This window comes from Ursus americanus, chromosome 14, assembly GCF_024610735.1.
Source record: "Ursus americanus isolate L20-20 chromosome 14, mUrsAme1.1.p, whole genome shotgun sequence".
Lineage (NCBI taxonomy): Eukaryota > Metazoa > Chordata > Mammalia > Carnivora > Ursidae > Ursus > Ursus americanus.
Window position 1 is genome coordinate 57,507,151 of NC_142140.1, and position 15,775 is coordinate 57,522,925.

Here is a 15,775-nt window from a genome sequence, read left to right on the forward strand (position 1 = left end):
AAAGCCCTCCTGCAGCCTCTTACCCGCCCGGGGCCAATTAGCTGATTGGGGCCTGACAACAGAGCAGCTTGTTAGTAATTAGGGAATTAGGAACCCCCCCATACTGCAGGCCTCGTGCCCCTGGCCCCAGAGCCCCGAGCCCACCTCACAGACAGGGCAGCTGGGCTCAGAGGGTCCCAGGGAGCCTCGGGAAGCACCAGCCACCCCTCCTGCCCGGGCTCAGGTGTCTGGGGCCTCCTTGCCGGGCTCCCGCCACCCCTGGGCACTAAGCCCCTGACTCCCCCTCCTGGCCCTCAGCAGGAGCCACCGCTGGTTCCTCATCCAAGGCCAATAGTGCACCCAGTCGGACCCACTCCTCCAGGGCCTGGCACCCCCTCACCTGGGGGTGGGGGGTTGTGCACGAGCGTGCCTCTCCCCACAAAGCCAACATTCCGGCAGTTGTGCTCTCTTCCTCCCACTTGCTCCCCCGTCCATACATGGGCCTGGGCCTCCCTCCCGTCCTCCGTGTCACTAAATCCATCAGACATTTTCTTAGCCTCGTCTTGACCCTCCCCCCACCCCCGGACTCCCCTCCTCTTGGGCCCCAGGCTCTTTGGGTGGGGGTGGGGTGGACAAAGCAGCCTCAGGGGCTTCCCCTGGAACCTGCTCCGGCTCTTGGGCCACTGCCTCTGGGACCGTTTTGTCATCCACCTGTCCCCAAAATGGGGGCCTGGGTATCACTGGTATCTCCCTCTTCCCCAGACTTTCTCCCTGAGGATCATTCCTCTGTGCCCCTCTCCCCCAACTTCCATCCCCACAGCCCTTGCCCTGATCAGGCCTCTAGCCTCCTCCTGGCCTCCCATCTTGTCCACAATAGATATTAATCGAAAATGCCATCTGACTGCATCCCTGCCATGCTCCACAACCTCCCATGGCTCCTCAGTACCCTCCCCCTCACACACAGTTGTGTCCAGAATCTTAGCCTTAGTCATGCCCCATTCTGACGACTTTCTCTAAAAGAGCAACTCTGTTGCAACCCTTTGTTCCCCTTCCCTCCCCTGCTTGAGTTTTCTCACCAGCCTTATGACCACCTGACACACTCCGTATCTTATTTGCTGACTATCTCTCCTACTAAGATGTTGGCTCCAAGATTTGTGTCTGTTTTGTTCACTGCTGTGAAAAGTATCTGGTATACAGTAAGTGCTCAATAATGTTCATTGAATGAAGAGTGAACTTCTGTTCATTCCTCAAAAGCCAGCAAAAATGCCCCCTACTCCCTGGGCAGCTCAGCATTCTGGGGGAGCTGACTGGAACTGCCTTCACCTGTCAGGACCTTGGCTCCCCCCCCCCCCCGTCACCACCTGTGCGTCTAAGAGGACCTTTTTCTGGCCCCAGCTGATAAAAACAGTAGCAGTGGACATTCATGGAGCACGTACTGTATGCCAGTCACTGTGCAATGCTCTCTACTTTCATCCCCTCCTTGCCCCATGAGAGCCCCATCGGGTAAGTCCTGGCGTCACCCTTCTACAGCTAGGGAAACTGAGGCCCGGAGACAGGAGGCCCTTGCTGGTGTCCTACTGCGAGGGGAGGTGGGGCCAGGCCGATGGTCACCCCACACACACTCTGGAGCCCCAGCCTTCCTCCCCGTGCCCTCCCTCTGCGGTTCAGAGCAGCCAGTGCCCGGGCGGGAGGGGCCGCCTCAATTAATCACCTTGCGCTAATCTTCCCCTCACCGGACCCCAAGCCGCTCCCCGCTCAGGTCTGGCAGAGCCAGGCCAGCAGCGGACGGGGTGCTGGGCCCGCGGGGGCCAGAGCTGCGTGGATACTGGGGCTGTCGAGGGGTGGTGAGTACTGGGCAGGTGGGCACAGGCGGGCACCAGTGGGAGCTGGGGGTGCAGAGAGCCTCCCAGGAGGGACTATGGGGGCAGCATCCCAGCCTCCTGCCTTCCTGGGGGCCCCAGAAACACAGAGAGAGGGACAGACAGACCAAAACTGAGCTATAAGTCGAAGAGCCCGTCAGGGAGAGCTCGAGTGGGAAAGTGGGAACAGAGGTAGAGGGACAGACACACAGAGAAAAGAGGAGACGGACGGAGAGTGAGCACCCCGGATGGACAGGGAGGCGGGGATGAGGAATGAAGGCAGGCCCCCGTGCGTGCCTCCCCGGTACATCTCACCCCAGGCCCAGCAGACGCTGGGGGCTCCCCTGCCGTCCCCAGCCGGCAGTCCCTGCTGCTGTCTCACTGCCTTGTATCCTGCTGCCACCCGGCCAGGTGGGGGTGAGAAGAAGCCATGTTCCTGAGCCCCGGTGAGGGGCCGGCGGCGGAGGGTGGGGGGCCGCGCCCGGGTGAGGAGGCCCCCAAGAAGCAGCACCGGAGAAACCGCACGACCTTCACCACGTACCAGCTTCACCAGCTGGAGAGGGCGTTCGAGGCCTCCCACTACCCAGACGTTTACAGCCGCGAGGAGCTGGCGGCCAAGGTGCACCTGCCTGAGGTGCGCGTGCAGGTGAGGGCACCCCACAGCCCAGGGAGGGAGCCAGAGCCAGATCCGGACCCTCCCAGTGTAGGCAGATCTCCAAGCTCAGAAGGCTTCCTGGAGGAGGGGATGTGGGACTGGGACCTTGGCGCTTGAGTAAAAGTTTTCCAGTTAGAAAGCAGAGAAAGGCAGGGTGTCTGGCCAGCTCGGCTGGTAGAGCACGCGACTCTTGATCTCAAGGTTGCGTGTTCGAGCCCCACATTAGCTGTTGAGATTACTGAAAAATAAAATCTTTAAAAAAAAAAAAAAAAAAAGGAAAGAAAGGAAAGGAGAACGGGTGATCTCTGAGCATCCAGGAGTGGCTGTGGCCGGTCACACTGGAGGTGTTTCCAGCCGTAGGAAGCCGAGGGATGGGGAGGCAGAGTGCGGCTGAGGAAGAGCTCGTGAAGGGCATCCACTGCTGAGCTGAGCAGTTCGGACCCCATGCCCAGGGCCAAGAGAGGCTGTGGAGCCTGAAGGGCTGCGCAGAGAGTGGCGGGCGAGGAGGGCTTAGCTTCAGAAGACTTCGGGCTGATTTGATGGGGGCCATAGGGGGACCCGTCTCCCAAGGCAGATAACAGTATGTTGGCACTGCAGCGGGTTGTAGTCAGGCCAGACAGCAGGCAGAACCCTGCGAAGCTGGGAGCCCCAAAGGACACAGTGGGGTGGGGCAGAGTGGGCTGGCTCCTCCCCATGGGCCCTGAACTGGGAGCACCCCTCTCACTACCTCCAGGTGTGGTTCCAGAACCGCCGAGCCAAGTGGCGCCGCCAGGAGCGTCTGGAGTCAGGCTCCGGGGCTGTGGCAGCCCCGAGGCTCCCCGAGGCCCCGGCACTGCCGTTTGCCCGCCCCCCGGCCATGCCGCTGCCCCTGGAGCCCTGGCTGGGCCCCGGACCCCCCGCCGTGCCGGGCCTCCCGCGCCTCCTGGGCCCAGGCCCCACGCTGCAGGCACCCTTCGGGCCCCATGCCCTTGGTCCGGCCTTCACAGAGGGCTTCTGCCTGGAGGAGGCGTCCCTGCGGTTGCTGGCCAAGGAGCACGCACAGGCTCTGGACAGGGCCTGGCCGCCGGCCTGAGTCTGGGGCCCGCCTAGCCCTCTCACCTCAGCCTGTCTGTGGCCACCCGTGCTGGTCCCCTCCCAGCACCTCCTCAGCCTGCCTTGCAGGCTTCCGTGTCAGGAAGGAGGAGGCCTGGCCTGGGGCCTCGGGCCTCGGGCTCCTGTCTGCCAGACGGGCGTGGAGACTGTGAGGCTCTGGGACAGTAAGGCTGCCATCACGAGCCACTCTGACTCACTGCGCCCAGGTCCCCCTGCCCGTGCCTCGTCCTTCACAGCTGAATCCCAGCTCTTGGGCCTCCCACTTTCCGAGAAAGCCTCTGCTTTCACTGCGTGCTCCTGAGTGCCCATCCTGGGCCCATCACTTTGCCCCTCATACAGTTGCTTTGTGGGGGAGGAAACCGAGGCCCAGAGAGGCCAGGGTTGATGACCACCCTTCCCAGAACTCCGCTGGACTCCAGGACAAGGAGGCCACGGAGGGCAAGGAACAGGGTGTGACCAGGCTGGGAGCTGGCCTAGTGTCAGCATGACAGGGGACCTCCCCACGGGACAGGGCAGCCTGGGTCAGGACAGGAGGCGAGGGGCTCAAGGACAGAAGTTGCAAGTGACCAGCACCCCGTCTTTGGGCTCCGGCCATGAAGTAGCCATAGGCTCACTTCTGGGTCCTCACACCAGTGCACAGCCCTGGGCTTAACTGGCCTGCTCATCTCTGCTCCCTTGGCATCTCATACATGAGTCCCACAGCCGTGTCTTCTTTACACGGTGGCAGCTGGGTCAATCACCCACCCACCCACCACCCGTCCACCCACCACCCTCATCATCCATTCATCCATCAACCACCCACCCACCCATCCATCCACCCGCTATGCAATGGGGATGTGATGGTGAACAGATGGACAACAATCCCCGCCCTCACGGAGCCGCCACTCCAGTGGGAGGAAGACAAGAAGCACAATTAAATAAACGCGTACGTAAAACAGCAGCGGCCGTAAGTGCTGAGAGAATAAGGCAAGAGGCAGTCTGGAGGGCGTGACAGGACTGTAGTTGAACGAGGTGGATGGGGGCCTCTTGGAGGTGACACTGGAAAACTGGAGGAGTAAAAGAGTGAGCCACGGGAACACCTGGGGGAAGAGCCGCCAGGCAGAGGGAATGGCACGTCCAAAGCCCTGGGGCAGGACCGGCCAGGTGTGTGGGGGAACCCAGGAGGCCCTGGGGCTGAAGTAGAGCGAGCAAGGTGCCTTGTGGCTGTTACAACTTTGTGTCTACCCTGAGAACCAAGGAGATCCACGGCAGGGTTGGGACCTGCTCTGGGCAGGCCACCCGAGAGAGCAGGTAATCCGCTTGGCAGTCCTCTTAGAGGATGAGGGCCCTCGGCTCCTGGGAAGAGGCGGAGTGAGTCCCCTGCCCTGCCCAGCCGTGCCAGCCAAGACAGCGCAGAGGAGCCCGGACGGCCCCTGGTCCAGCCCCCCAGGTGGTGCCCTCATGCGGCCACCCCACCCCCTGCAGCCGCACACCCTCTCAGGCTTCACCCTGGTGACCCTGCCCCTAGCCAGGTAGGGCAGGGGCCAGGACTGTGAGGAGCTGGTTCTCACGCAGGCTATGGGTCAGGTTCGCAGTGCCAAGTTCAAGACTCCCAGATGCATTTCCTGGTGGGGTGGGTGTGGGGGAGGTTGAGCCCAGGGCACTAATGGGGTGGGCAGCAGGATGGTGGGTAGGCCTAGGTCCCGGGGCTCAACTGACTGGCCAATGCAGAGAACACGGGACCTTAGTGGGAAGGAAAAGGAAGTCCCCTCCCTCTGGCTGGGCTTGCTAAACCGGGTAAGGGGTGTCAGCCAGGAGTCCTGGAGCCACCCCTGTCCAGGAGAACTACCCACGGGGGCTACAAGGACCCAGAGCCAGAGAAAGCCGTCCGTCTGGACAGCGAAGCCCCCGAGTCAGCACGCCTGAAGGCAGAGCCCGCCCTGGACGCTCAGTCTCCCACTCATGTCTGGGCCGTCTGGAGTAGGTCCGAGTCCCCTGCAACCGAGAGGCGTGTCTAGAAAAACCTCCCCCTGCAGCTACAGGCCTGAGGCACACCCCTGCCCGCTGGCCCCAGACGGCACCCAGCAGCACCCAGGGCTTGCCAGGGACGGCCCCCAGGGCCCTGATCCAGCCTCGCCGTGGGGACCAAACAGGCACCAGGTCAGGGGGCTCCTCTGTCCTCAAAACCCTGTTTTCTCCAGGAAAATCGAGTCTTCCATGGGGGCCGGGAGGAGAAGATGTGGTGTGCCTCGGGGGTCCTGCTTTAGGGCCTGGTGAGGTCTCTGGTGGCTCCGGGCAGCCCGGCCCCTTCCCCGCTAGAACTTCTGGTTCTTGCTCAGGCGGTTGTGACGCCAGATGTTGTGTTTCCGCAGCAGTCGCCAATACTCGCGGGTCTCAGGGTCCAGCTCCTCTAGCTTCTTGGGGGGGCCGACATTCATCTGGAACAGCCTGCCGTGGCATGGGCAGGAATCAGGGAGGCAGGGCAGACCCCTGGAAAGTCCCCCTCCCTGGGCACCATGGGCAGAAGTGGCAGCAGACTGGGCCCCACAGCCACATGGTGGGGGCATGATCCCGGGGTGAGCCGTCCCCACCCCGAGCTGGGTTCCTGGCTGTGGGAAAGCTGCCCGATTCCAGTGGTGCTGGTATGGGAGGTGGGCATACACCAAGTCTTCCGCTGCCTCCTGGCCATTGTCTGTGCTGTCTGCTGGGAACACCCCCCTACCCACTCACTTAACCTTTCTGAAGCTTCCCCAGCTTTAAGGATCAGCACAGGTGAATGGCTTCAATGTCCTGCTACTGGTCCTGGGGCCAAGAGCAAATTCTTCCCTGTATCCCCCCTGGCCCTGTGAGAGATAAGATCAATCACCTCCCTGCCCCATCTCCCTCTATTCTCCACCTTCACTTCCTGCTGTTCTGCTAACAAACCAGGTGCAGTCCTGCCCCAGGGCCTTTGCACTGACTATTCCCTCTACCTTTAAAGCTCCTTCCACCCACTCAGGTCTTGAGTCACACCTCACCTCCCCAGGGAAGCCCTATGGAAACCTCAGATTTGATCAGCCAGGCCATCCTCACCCTGGCACACGCTCTCCGCGCTCTCCAGCCTGGCTCACTCACCACTCGGGGTACTCCGCGTCTGGCTTCAGGACCACGTCCTGGCCCTCCTTGTAGATGTTGACGCCCATGGCATGTGTGGTGAGTCGGACGGGGTCTGTGCACACCTCTGGGTCCTTCAGGGCCTCACTGGCTACACCGCCTTTGGCGCCTTTGCCCCCCTTCATGGCTGGGGGGTGGGAGAGAGTCATTTCTGCCAGCTGCACCCTCAGGAGGCCAGCCTTCCCTTCTGCCCCCTCTTTCTCCAGGGGGCCCCTTAGCCCCCGACTAGACTGTCTGCTGCACCCAAGATGATTTTAAGTGGGACATGGATACTGCACTAAACACTGACGCTTAGAGGGACCAGATCATTGCTTTCCAATTCTGTTTATGTCACGGAGAAAGGGCTGGTATGCGTCTTGAAAGCCCAATATTCTGTCAATTCTCTCCTTCCAACAAAGGAGATCAGACCAGGCTATATCCGGGTGATTTTGCCTTTGCTTCAGTAGCTAATAGTCAGATGGACCCCCTGCATCCTCAAACTTCCGGTGGCGACTTGCTCAAGAACACACAGTGCCTTTAAAGGCACAAACAGAACTGGGACCCAAGTTCACGACAACCGCCCCCCTCCGCCCCGGAAAAACACCCCGCACCTGCGCAGTGAGTCCAATCAAATCCCGGGTATTTTCAAACTGCGCCTGCGCACAAAGCTCAGCGCCTGCCTCCCTCCGCTTGCGCACTGATTCTAGGAACGACCTCCCAAACCAGCGCCTGCGTACTACTAACTCCTCAATGTCCCAAAACTTTCCCATCTGGGTCCCTCTTAATCCTGCTCACCCGGTCTCTTGGCATAGCCCCGTACGAGGAGTCTTCCAAGCTCGGCAGGGACCGGGAGTTTCCGGGCCCGCCAGCCGGTCCAGGTCCACGTAGCCCCAGAGAGGAGTCTGGCCGCCATGACGTATGCTGACTGCCGACACGTGCACTTTTCCGGGCTACGACAGCGGCCAAAGGGTGCTTGGGAGTTGTAGGATCCTAGAGATTTCTGGGAAATGTAGTATTCCACTCTTAGGCGTTATTTGCGCATTCTTTGAAACTTTTATAGATATGTTACCGTTAGAAGGGGACTTTCAAAAAAGGTATTTCATTTACTTAGTGCCCTCCTTCAGTTATCACTTATTTTAAGATCACGCTTTATGCATTCCTGATTCTATTCAATGAGCAATTACTGAAAGCCTAAAAGTAATTTGGTAATACTTAAAAGACTCATTTTCCAGCCCTTTTGCTAAATCCGTAACCAGCTCGATCTCGTTTAGTCCTCACAAGTAGGAGGTAGGTACTATTATTATCCCCCGTTTATAATTGCGGAAGCGAAGCTCAGGCATGGAAAGTTACGCCAGGACGTGCCATTCCGCCTTCCTACTGTGAGCGAAACCGGAAGTCCATCCACAATAGGGTCCCTGCGCTGCTTCCGGTGTCCCCGGAGTAGAGAGACCCACTGTCACTTTAATATTTCCCGGTCCCATTTCTTCCCATCTGCCATCCATTGGAGTAATGCCCACAGCCGTATATGGCAGGCAGTGATCACTAACCCCAACTTGTAATTGAGGAAATGGGTCCAGAGGCCAGCTCGGACTCCCACTCTGTGTATACAGAGGCCCAGGATTCGAACCCTTGGTTCCGACACCTAGCGCTCCGGCGCAGCGAGGCGGTTGGGAGAACTACATTTCCCAGCAGGCCCCGCAAACGCGCGCAAGCCCAGTGGGTCCGAGCGCTGTGCGGACAGATCTGCCGGCGCCACGGCCAGGAATCGGCGAGCTGCGGCCACTGGAGGACTGTCCGGCCGGGGGCGTGGGGTTCTGGGGGACCTCGCGGTCTGAGGCCACCTCGGTTTGGGAAGTGAGTGTCCCGGCGGGGCAGAGCGGGGTCTGGAGCCGGCGGCTGAAGAAGGGGGTCTGAAGTCTTGAGGCTGGGGTCTGCGAGAGGACCGGGGTCTTAACTCGTAGCTTTAGGTGGAGTTACGTCTTCAGGCTGGGTTCTGAGGTCCGGGTCAGAGTCCGGGGTTGATCTTGAGCGTGGCATTGGAGGTTTTGAGACTATGCTTTGCATTCTGGCGTCTTGGATCTCTAATATTAAGTCTGGGGTCCTGGATCTAGTCTTAGGCTGCGGCCCTGAGTACGAGGTCTCGGGAACCTGCCCTTCCCGGGTCTGTATAGTCAGGCTGTGTCTCCATCCTGGGTTACACGTCTCGGTGGAGGGAGACTTGTAAGAACCAAGTCTGGGGGAACAGGATCCACGGGTGGGGAGCGGTCTGGGCTGACAGGTATGGGGGAGTACTCCGGGGTTTGGGTTTGGAGCCTATGAAGCTGCTGTCTTACAATGGCCTGTTCTGCATCTCGATTGCCTCATCTATAAATTGGAGGTCATAGCGGACCCTTCCTTGCAGAGTATGGTGGGGATTAAATTCTGTGTCCCACACCCTCCTAGAGCTTGGCACCACGTTGGCACTCAGGAAGTCTTATCTTCGAATCTGTCTTTCAGATGCTGGCCTGAGCCTGGGGAGCAGGCATGGAACTCCTGACAACTTCCCAGGCTCCCTCAGGCCCTCCAGTTATGGACTTGGAGGAGCCCAGGGACACACTTTCACCCTCTCAGGACCTCACCCCCAACTGCCAGTGGGACCCGGTGCCGGGGCGCTCTGGCAGCCTGAGTCAGATGGAACTTGACGGGCCCGGTATTGAGGACCTGGTGCAGCAGTTTGAGGCTCTGCCTGGTGATCTGGTGGGCTTGTCCCCAGATGGACCTCCCTGCCCCTTGCACGTGGCCACGGGCCACGGCCTGGCCTCCCAGGACGTTGCTGATGCCCACGGGCTCTTGTCTGCCGAGGCCGGCCGGGACGACCTGCTGAGCCTTTTGCACTGCCAGGAATGCCCTCCCTCCCAGTCTTGTCCCAAGGAGCCTCTGGACCCTGCCCCTCGCCCGCTGCAGCCCCCCGAGGACCCAGACGGAGATACCAGTGCCCCGGAATGGGCGGAGGGAGCTTCTGCCGAGCAGGGTGGCAACAGGAGCTCAAGCAGTTCCCCAGAACCCTGGCTGGAGACGGTGCCTCTGGTTACTCCTGAGGAACGGCCTGCTAGTACCCAGGTAGGGCCTGTCCCGCCCCCCAGGCCGCCTCTGCTGCCAGGAACCAAGCCAGGGGACTCAGTCCTGCCCCTCTTCTATCTTTTTCCAGAGCCCCAAGACCCTGGTGCCATACCCTGCCCTCCAGGAGGGTGAGTGTCCTGCCCACCCTGGCCCCAGGGAGTTAGCTTTTTCAGAATATCCCCAATCAGGCTCCTCCCAAAATGGCACAAAGTTTGCCAGCAAGGAGTTGTTTCTAGAGAGGCTCCGAGGTGGGTTGAGTAGATTCCAGATGGTCTGGGAGGGGAGAGAGAGTGGTGCGAATGTTCTAGAATGAATAGGGAATGGAAGAGCAGGCGTGGCATTTGTAGCACTGGGTTCCAGAGCAGGGGTTGGCACGTTGCCATCTGTGATCAAGTCCAACCCGCCTGTTCTGGCGTGTCTTGCAAGTTAACAGTGGCTTTTACGTTTTTAAGAGGTTGGGGAAAAAACAGAATAGTATTTCTTAATGCGTGAAAACAATGTGCAACTCAAATTTCAGTGTCCACAAATAAAGTTTTATTGAGACACCGTCATGACCATTCATTAACGTAGTGTTTGCGGTGGTTTTCACATTACGGTGGCCAGGCTGGGTCGTTTCAGTGCGGACCATCTGGCCCACAAAGACAAACATATTTACTGTTTGGCCTCCTGCATAAAAAGTTTGTCGGTCGTGGGCGCCTGCGTGCCTCCGGCGCTTGTGTCCATCTCTTGAGCTCAGCTCAGGTCTTGATCTCAGGGCTGCGAGTTCAAGTACCACACTGGGCTCCGGGCTGGGTGTGGAGCCTGCTTTAAAAAAAAAAAAAAAAGTTTCTCAATTTCTGCCCTGAAAGCATGGAAAGAACCAGTTCTGGGCACCTAGAATGTTCTAGGATTTCCCCCCTAACTACCTGAGGCTGTAAGTCAAAGAGAAGTTTTATGGTTGTGGGAAGGTGAAGCTGGTTGGACTTAGAGTTCCAAGAAGGTGCTGGAGTTGGGTGGAGCTGTGACTCACCCTGGGAGTTCTAGAGTTTGGCATTTTGCCTGTGGTTCTAGATTAAAAGGACCTGGGCTGATCGTGTTCTAGAATGGTGAACAGAGCTGTCTAGACTGGGGGTTTTCATAATCACGGAGTGACTAGAGTTTATCTACAGTTGTAGACCAGGGGGTGTTCTAGCACTGTGGACAGGGCTGTCTGATTCCAGAGTAATCAAAGTTCTAGAGTCGTGCTATACAATAGAATCATAATGTGAGCGATGTGTGACTTTTTTTTTTAAATAAGGTTTTATTTATCTTGAGAGAGAGTGCGCCCATGCTTGCAGGGGAGGGGCAGAGGCAGAGGGAGAGAGAAAATCCCAAGCAGGGCGCCTAGGTGGCTCAGTTGGTTAAGCATCTGCCTTTCGCTCAGGTAATGATCTCAGGGTCTTGGGATCGAGCCGCACATTGGGCTCCCCCCTGACCGGGGAGCCTGTTTCTCCCTCCCCCTCTGCTGCTCCCCCTGCTTGTGCTCACTCTCTCTCTCAAACAGCAAATAAAATCTTAAAGAAAAAAAGAAAATCCCAAGCTGACTTCCTGCTGAGCGTGGAGCCCGACACAGGGCTCAATCCCACGGCCCTGAGATCATGACCTGACTGAAAATCAAGAGTCAGATGTTCAGCCGACTGATCCAGCACCGCCCCCCCCCCCCGTGTGACTTTTAATTTCCTAGTTATCTGCTTTAAAAAAATAAACAGGGGCACCTGACTGGCTTGGTCAGAGGATGTGCGACTGTTGATCTTGGGGTCGTGATTTCGAGCCCCGCGTTGGGTGTAGAGATTACTTAAAAAAACAAAAACTTAAAAAAAAAAAAACAGGAAAAAGTAATAACATTTTGATTAACACAATCTATTTAAGGTGTTGTTTCCACGTATAATCCATATCTTACACTTATTTTACCTTTTTATCATGCTAAATTTTCAAAATCCAGTGTGCATTTTCAGGTGCCACATTTCAGGTGCACAATCCCCACACGAGCCTGGCTGCTAGCGTATTGGATGGTGCGGTTCTAGAACCCCGGAGTGGAGTTCTGTTGTTCCAGAATGCTTAGGTCACGAAAGATAATGGGCAGAACGGGCTGTAGTTTAAATTCGCTTCAAGTCCTCCAGAGCCGGGACCTGCACCTGCAGTTCTAAACCAGAAAAGCAACCGTTCCTGGTTAGAACATTCTAGAACTGGCAGGGCTGGCTGGTTCTGGATTGTTCAGGGAATTACGGAGCCGTGATGGCACAGTTCTATGTGGTTCTGGGCTAGGTTGGTGGAATTCTAGAATGACGTGCAGTTGTTCATTTCTGGACTGCACATCACTCCTAGACTGGCTGGGTACAGCTGAGGTGTCCCGATTATTTGAGGACGTTCTAGAACCATAGGAAAGGCTACCCAATGCCGTCACGATTAAGAAGTTACAGAATCACAGAGTGGGAAAATGGGATTCTGGAGGCGTGCTGATTTCTAGAACCCCTGCAGAATTCTATGGTTTGAGACCTGTCAGGGAGCTCTGGAACCACAGATGGGAGCCATTTGGGGTTCTGGATGGTGTGAAAGTTTTGGACGTGGGGAGTTGTCTCTTCTCTGATTGGGCAGTTGTACAACTGTGGAATACAGTTGTCTCCAGTCGTGGGCTGACAAGGGAGAAATCTAGAACAGCAGGCAAAGTGAACTGGCTCCAGATTGATTTAGGGCATTCCAGAACCATTGGGTGCAGTTGACTATGGTTTTATAACATTGCTGGTTTTAGAAATGGGACTGCCTGGTTTTAGCCCGATGACAGGATTCTAGAAACACAGGGTGGAGGTGCCTGAGTGCTAGAGCGGTTTTTGGATCTGGTTGTGGTTCTAGACTCCGAGGGCTCCTGAAACTGGTTCCTGTGCCCTGGAGTCCTTGAGCCGTGGACAGAGTCCGAGCTGGCTCTAGACTGACAACAGGGCTCTGGATGTCTGTGGCTTCTGCTGATGGGATGGTTCTGGAACGGTGGGCGGACGTGTGTTGCTCAAGAGTGCTCAGCCAGGGGGTAGAACTCTGTGCTTCCAGACCACGGAGGGAGCCACGACCCAGGGCCGAGCCTGGGGGTTGGACACGCGTGGCTGGGGGCTCTCAGGGGCTGACCCTCCCCCACTGTTGCCCTCAGTACCTGGTCCCTGTGACCATGAAGACCTCCTAGACGGCGTCATATTTGGGGCCAAATACTTGGGCTCCACCCAGCTGGTGTCCGAGCGGAACCCGCCCCCCAGCACACGCATGGCCCAGGCCCGGGAAGCGATGGACCGTGTCAAGGTGAAGCCAGGGCTGGGCAGGTGGGGCTCCCCAGGGCCAGCGGGCGGGCAGGTGGGCGGGTGGGCTGTCGGCCGGGTCCCCCGAGGCCCCTGGAGCCCAGCGCGGCAGAGGCTGGGTCTTCGCGGGCCTCCACCTCCCGCTGACCCCCACAGGCCCCCGACGGGGAGACTCAGCCCATGACGGAAGTGGACCTCTTCGTGTCCACCAAGAGGGTCAAGGTGCTGACGGCCGACTCCCAGGTACGGGGCCGGGCCCGGCCTCTGGGGTGAGGGGGCCCCGCGAGGGCCCGCACAGCCCGCCCAGGCCTGGTCTCCCCCGCCGCAGGAGGCCTTGATGGACCACGCCCTGCAGACCATCTCGTACATCGCGGACATCGGCAGCGTGCTGGTGCTCATGGCCCGGCGGCGGCTGGCCCGGCGGCCGGCACCCCAGGCCCGCGGCCACAGGCTCTACAAGATGCTCTGCCATGTCTTCCACTCAGAGGACGTGAGCAGCCCCGCTCTGGGCATCCTGGGGGGAGGGGGACTCGGGCCAGCCCCCCCCTTCCAGAGCCCACCTGGCCGCACTGTCACCGCAGCGTCCTTCCATCGGTCCTTGGCGCTGTCGGCTGTCTCCCTCCCTGCCCCCAAAGCCCCTGGCCCTTCCCATAAGCCTTGGAGACTGGCAGCCGACCCCCAACCCTCCCCCTCCAGGCCTGCCTCCCTCCCTTCCCCTCCCCCCATAGATTCCCCAAGACAGTGGCTGGTTTCCACAGTCCCAGAAGCCACAGGGCATCGCGCTGTCTCCTGGGAATCCTGCCCCCCGTGGGGGTGGGAGGGCTCGGCCCTGAGGGTTTGGGGGCCCTGAGGAGGTGGGTGGGACACCCCCCGAGAGATGTTGCCCGTCGGCGCGCAGGCCCAGCTCATCGCTCAGGCCATCGGCCAGGCCTTCACCGTGGCCTACAGCCAGTTCCTTCGGGAAAGTGGTATCGACCCCAACCAGGTGGGCGCCCAGCAGAGCCAGGGCGCCACGGGCCCCGGCCACCTCCACAATGGGGACCTCGACCACTTCTCCAACAGCGAGAACTGCAGGGAGGTGAGCAAGCAGGCCGGTGGCCCCCGCCAGCGCCCCCCCCAGAGCGGCCCTCACGGCCCCCGCCCCATGTCCCCCTCCCAGGTGTGCATCGAGAAGCGCCGGGGCGAGGGCCTGGGTGTGGCCCTGGTGGAGTCGGGCTGGGGCTCCCTGCTGCCCACGGCTGTCATCGCCAACCTGCTGCACGGGGGTCCTGCTGAGCGCTCGGGGGCCCTCAGCATCGGGGACCGCCTCACTGCCATCAACGGGACCAGCCTGGTGGGGCTGCCCCTTGCTGCCTGCCAGGCCGCCGTCCGCGTGAGTCCTCCCGGGGTGGCTGGGTGCCCTTCCCCGGCACGGTCCAGAAGGGGAAGGTGGAGCCTGAAGTCCCACCTGCTCAAGGGTGTGCTCAGGGGACGGAGGCTTGGAGAGGGGGCGCTGCCGTCGGGGGTGACCTTGGTGGTGTGAGGGCAGGATTTGAATGCACGTGGTCTAGCTGCAGCCCCGGGAGCCTTCCTCTCCGCACGAGGCAGCCAGTGTGTTCTTGAGTCTTGACCCTCGTGGCTGGTTGGGGAAACCGAAGCCCGGAGCTGGGGAGGGCCCTGGCCAGGCCAGAAGGGCAGGCCCGAGACGGTCCCCGCAGCATGTTACTGAGTGAGCGTGGCGGATGCTACTAGAAACTTGCTCTTGACGGGGAAATTGAGGCCACAGATAGGGAGGGGAGAGGTCACCGCTCCGACGCGAGGCTGCCCGGCTTGAGTCTGTGTTCTTAACTGCTGCTCAAGGGGTCTTCTAGAATCTAGAGCCTTGACTCTAAAGCCCCATTTCACGAGTGGGTAAACTGAGGCCCCAGGGGGCTGCAGTGTAGCCGGGAGGCCCCGCGAGGCCCACAGCGCCTGTCCTGCACAGGAGCTGAAGTCACAGACCGTGGTGACCCTCAGCATCGTCCACTGTCCGCCAGTCACCACGGCCATCATCCGCCGGCCCCACGCCCACCAGCAGCTGGGCTTCTGCGTGGAGGACGGCATCGTGAGACCCCGGGCTGGGTTGGGGGTGGGGGGTGGGGGTGGGGGCCCCGAGCACGGGCGGCCTGAGCAGCCGCAGCCCCTGCCGGTCCCTCCAGGTTTGCAGCCTCCTCCGGGGGGGCATAGCGGAGCGTGGGGGCGTGCGCGTGGGGCACCGCATCATCGAGATCAACGGGCATAGCGTGGTGGCCACGCCGCACGCCCGTATCATCGAGCTGCTCACCGAGGCCCACACGGAGGTGTGTGGGCAGCGGGCGGGTCCGGGGGGGCCTCCTGCCGGCGCGGGCCCTCCCTGAGCCGCCGGCCTCCTCTCCGGCCCCCCAGGTCCACATCAAAACGATGCCAGCCGCCACCTACCGCCTGCTCACAGGCCAGGAGCAGCCCGTGTACCTGTGACCGGCCACCGGCGCCCCCCCCCCCCCCCCGCCGCCCACCGTGCCTTAGCCCCAGCAGCCCTGGGAGCCCGTCTGCAGGGCCTCCAGGGCTTCTTGGTGCCGTGCTGTTTTCTGATGTAAAACATTAAATGCGTAAAAAATGGGCAAAATCTCAGATCGAGGTCTGTGGTGTTGAGAGAGGAAAGATAGGACCGACTCTCACTCCGT

The 15,775-nt window shown here is 59.8% G+C and overlaps 3 protein-coding genes across 3 annotated transcripts; 2 read left to right on the top strand and 1 right to left on the bottom strand.

The window, feature by feature from the left end:
* The first annotated feature begins 2,253 nt into the window (after positions 1–2,253).
* Positions 2,254–3,640, top strand: RAX2 (retina and anterior neural fold homeobox 2). Its single transcript, XM_045804378.2, has 2 exons — positions 2,254–2,484; positions 3,227–3,640. The coding sequence occupies exons 1-2, from the start codon at positions 2,269–2,271 to the stop codon at positions 3,563–3,565; spliced, it is 555 nt and encodes a 184-aa protein (XP_045660334.1). The 5' UTR covers positions 2,254–2,268; the 3' UTR covers positions 3,566–3,640.
* A 924-nt stretch (positions 3,641–4,564) lies between these two features.
* Positions 4,565–7,648, bottom strand: MRPL54 (mitochondrial ribosomal protein L54). Its single transcript, XM_045804379.2, has 3 exons — positions 7,492–7,648; positions 6,679–6,844; positions 4,565–6,012 (listed from the first exon to the last, which is right to left on the bottom strand). Exons 1-3 carry the CDS (start codon positions 7,607–7,609, stop codon positions 5,880–5,882), a joined length of 417 nt encoding a protein of 138 aa, XP_045660335.1. The 5' UTR covers positions 7,610–7,648; the 3' UTR covers positions 4,565–5,879.
* A 634-nt stretch (positions 7,649–8,282) lies between these two features.
* On the top strand, positions 8,283–15,722 carry APBA3 (amyloid beta precursor protein binding family A member 3). The gene is made up of 11 exons (XM_045804382.2): positions 8,283–8,550; positions 9,193–9,795; positions 9,884–9,923; positions 12,953–13,098; positions 13,251–13,337; positions 13,423–13,584; positions 13,993–14,172; positions 14,254–14,466; positions 15,058–15,177; positions 15,272–15,412; positions 15,498–15,722. The coding sequence occupies exons 2-11, from the start codon at positions 9,220–9,222 to the stop codon at positions 15,567–15,569; spliced, it is 1,737 nt and encodes a 578-aa protein (XP_045660338.2). The 5' UTR covers positions 8,283–8,550; positions 9,193–9,219; the 3' UTR covers positions 15,570–15,722.
* The last annotated feature ends 53 nt before the right edge of the window (positions 15,723–15,775 follow it).

Bases quoted from the DNA above. Each gene is read 5' to 3' on its own strand.
- RAX2 (XM_045804378.2), top strand. From the start codon at position 2,269: ATGTTCCTGAGCCCCGGTGAGGGGCCGGCGGCGGAGGGTGGGGGGCCG. The intron at 2,485-3,226 runs GTGAGGGCACCC...CACTACCTCCAG, and splicing joins TGCCTGAGGTGCGCGTGCAG to GTGTGGTTCCAGAACCGCCG.
- MRPL54 (XM_045804379.2), bottom strand. From the start codon at position 7,609: ATGGCGGCCAGACTCCTCTCTGGGGCTACGTGGACCTGGACCGGCTGG. The intron at 6,845-7,491 runs GTGAGCAGGATT...CCCACCCCCCAG, and splicing joins GGGCTATGCCAAGAGACCGG to CCATGAAGGGGGGCAAAGGC. The intron at 6,013-6,678 runs GTGAGTGAGCCA...ATGCCACGGCAG, and splicing joins GACGCGGAGTACCCCGAGTG to GCTGTTCCAGATGAATGTCG.
- APBA3 (XM_045804382.2), top strand. From the start codon at position 9,220: ATGGAACTCCTGACAACTTCCCAGGCTCCCTCAGGCCCTCCAGTTATG. The intron at 9,796-9,883 runs GTAGGGCCTGTC...ATCTTTTTCCAG, and splicing joins AACGGCCTGCTAGTACCCAG to AGCCCCAAGACCCTGGTGCC. The intron at 15,413-15,497 runs GTGTGTGGGCAG...CCGGCCCCCCAG, and splicing joins TCACCGAGGCCCACACGGAG to GTCCACATCAAAACGATGCC.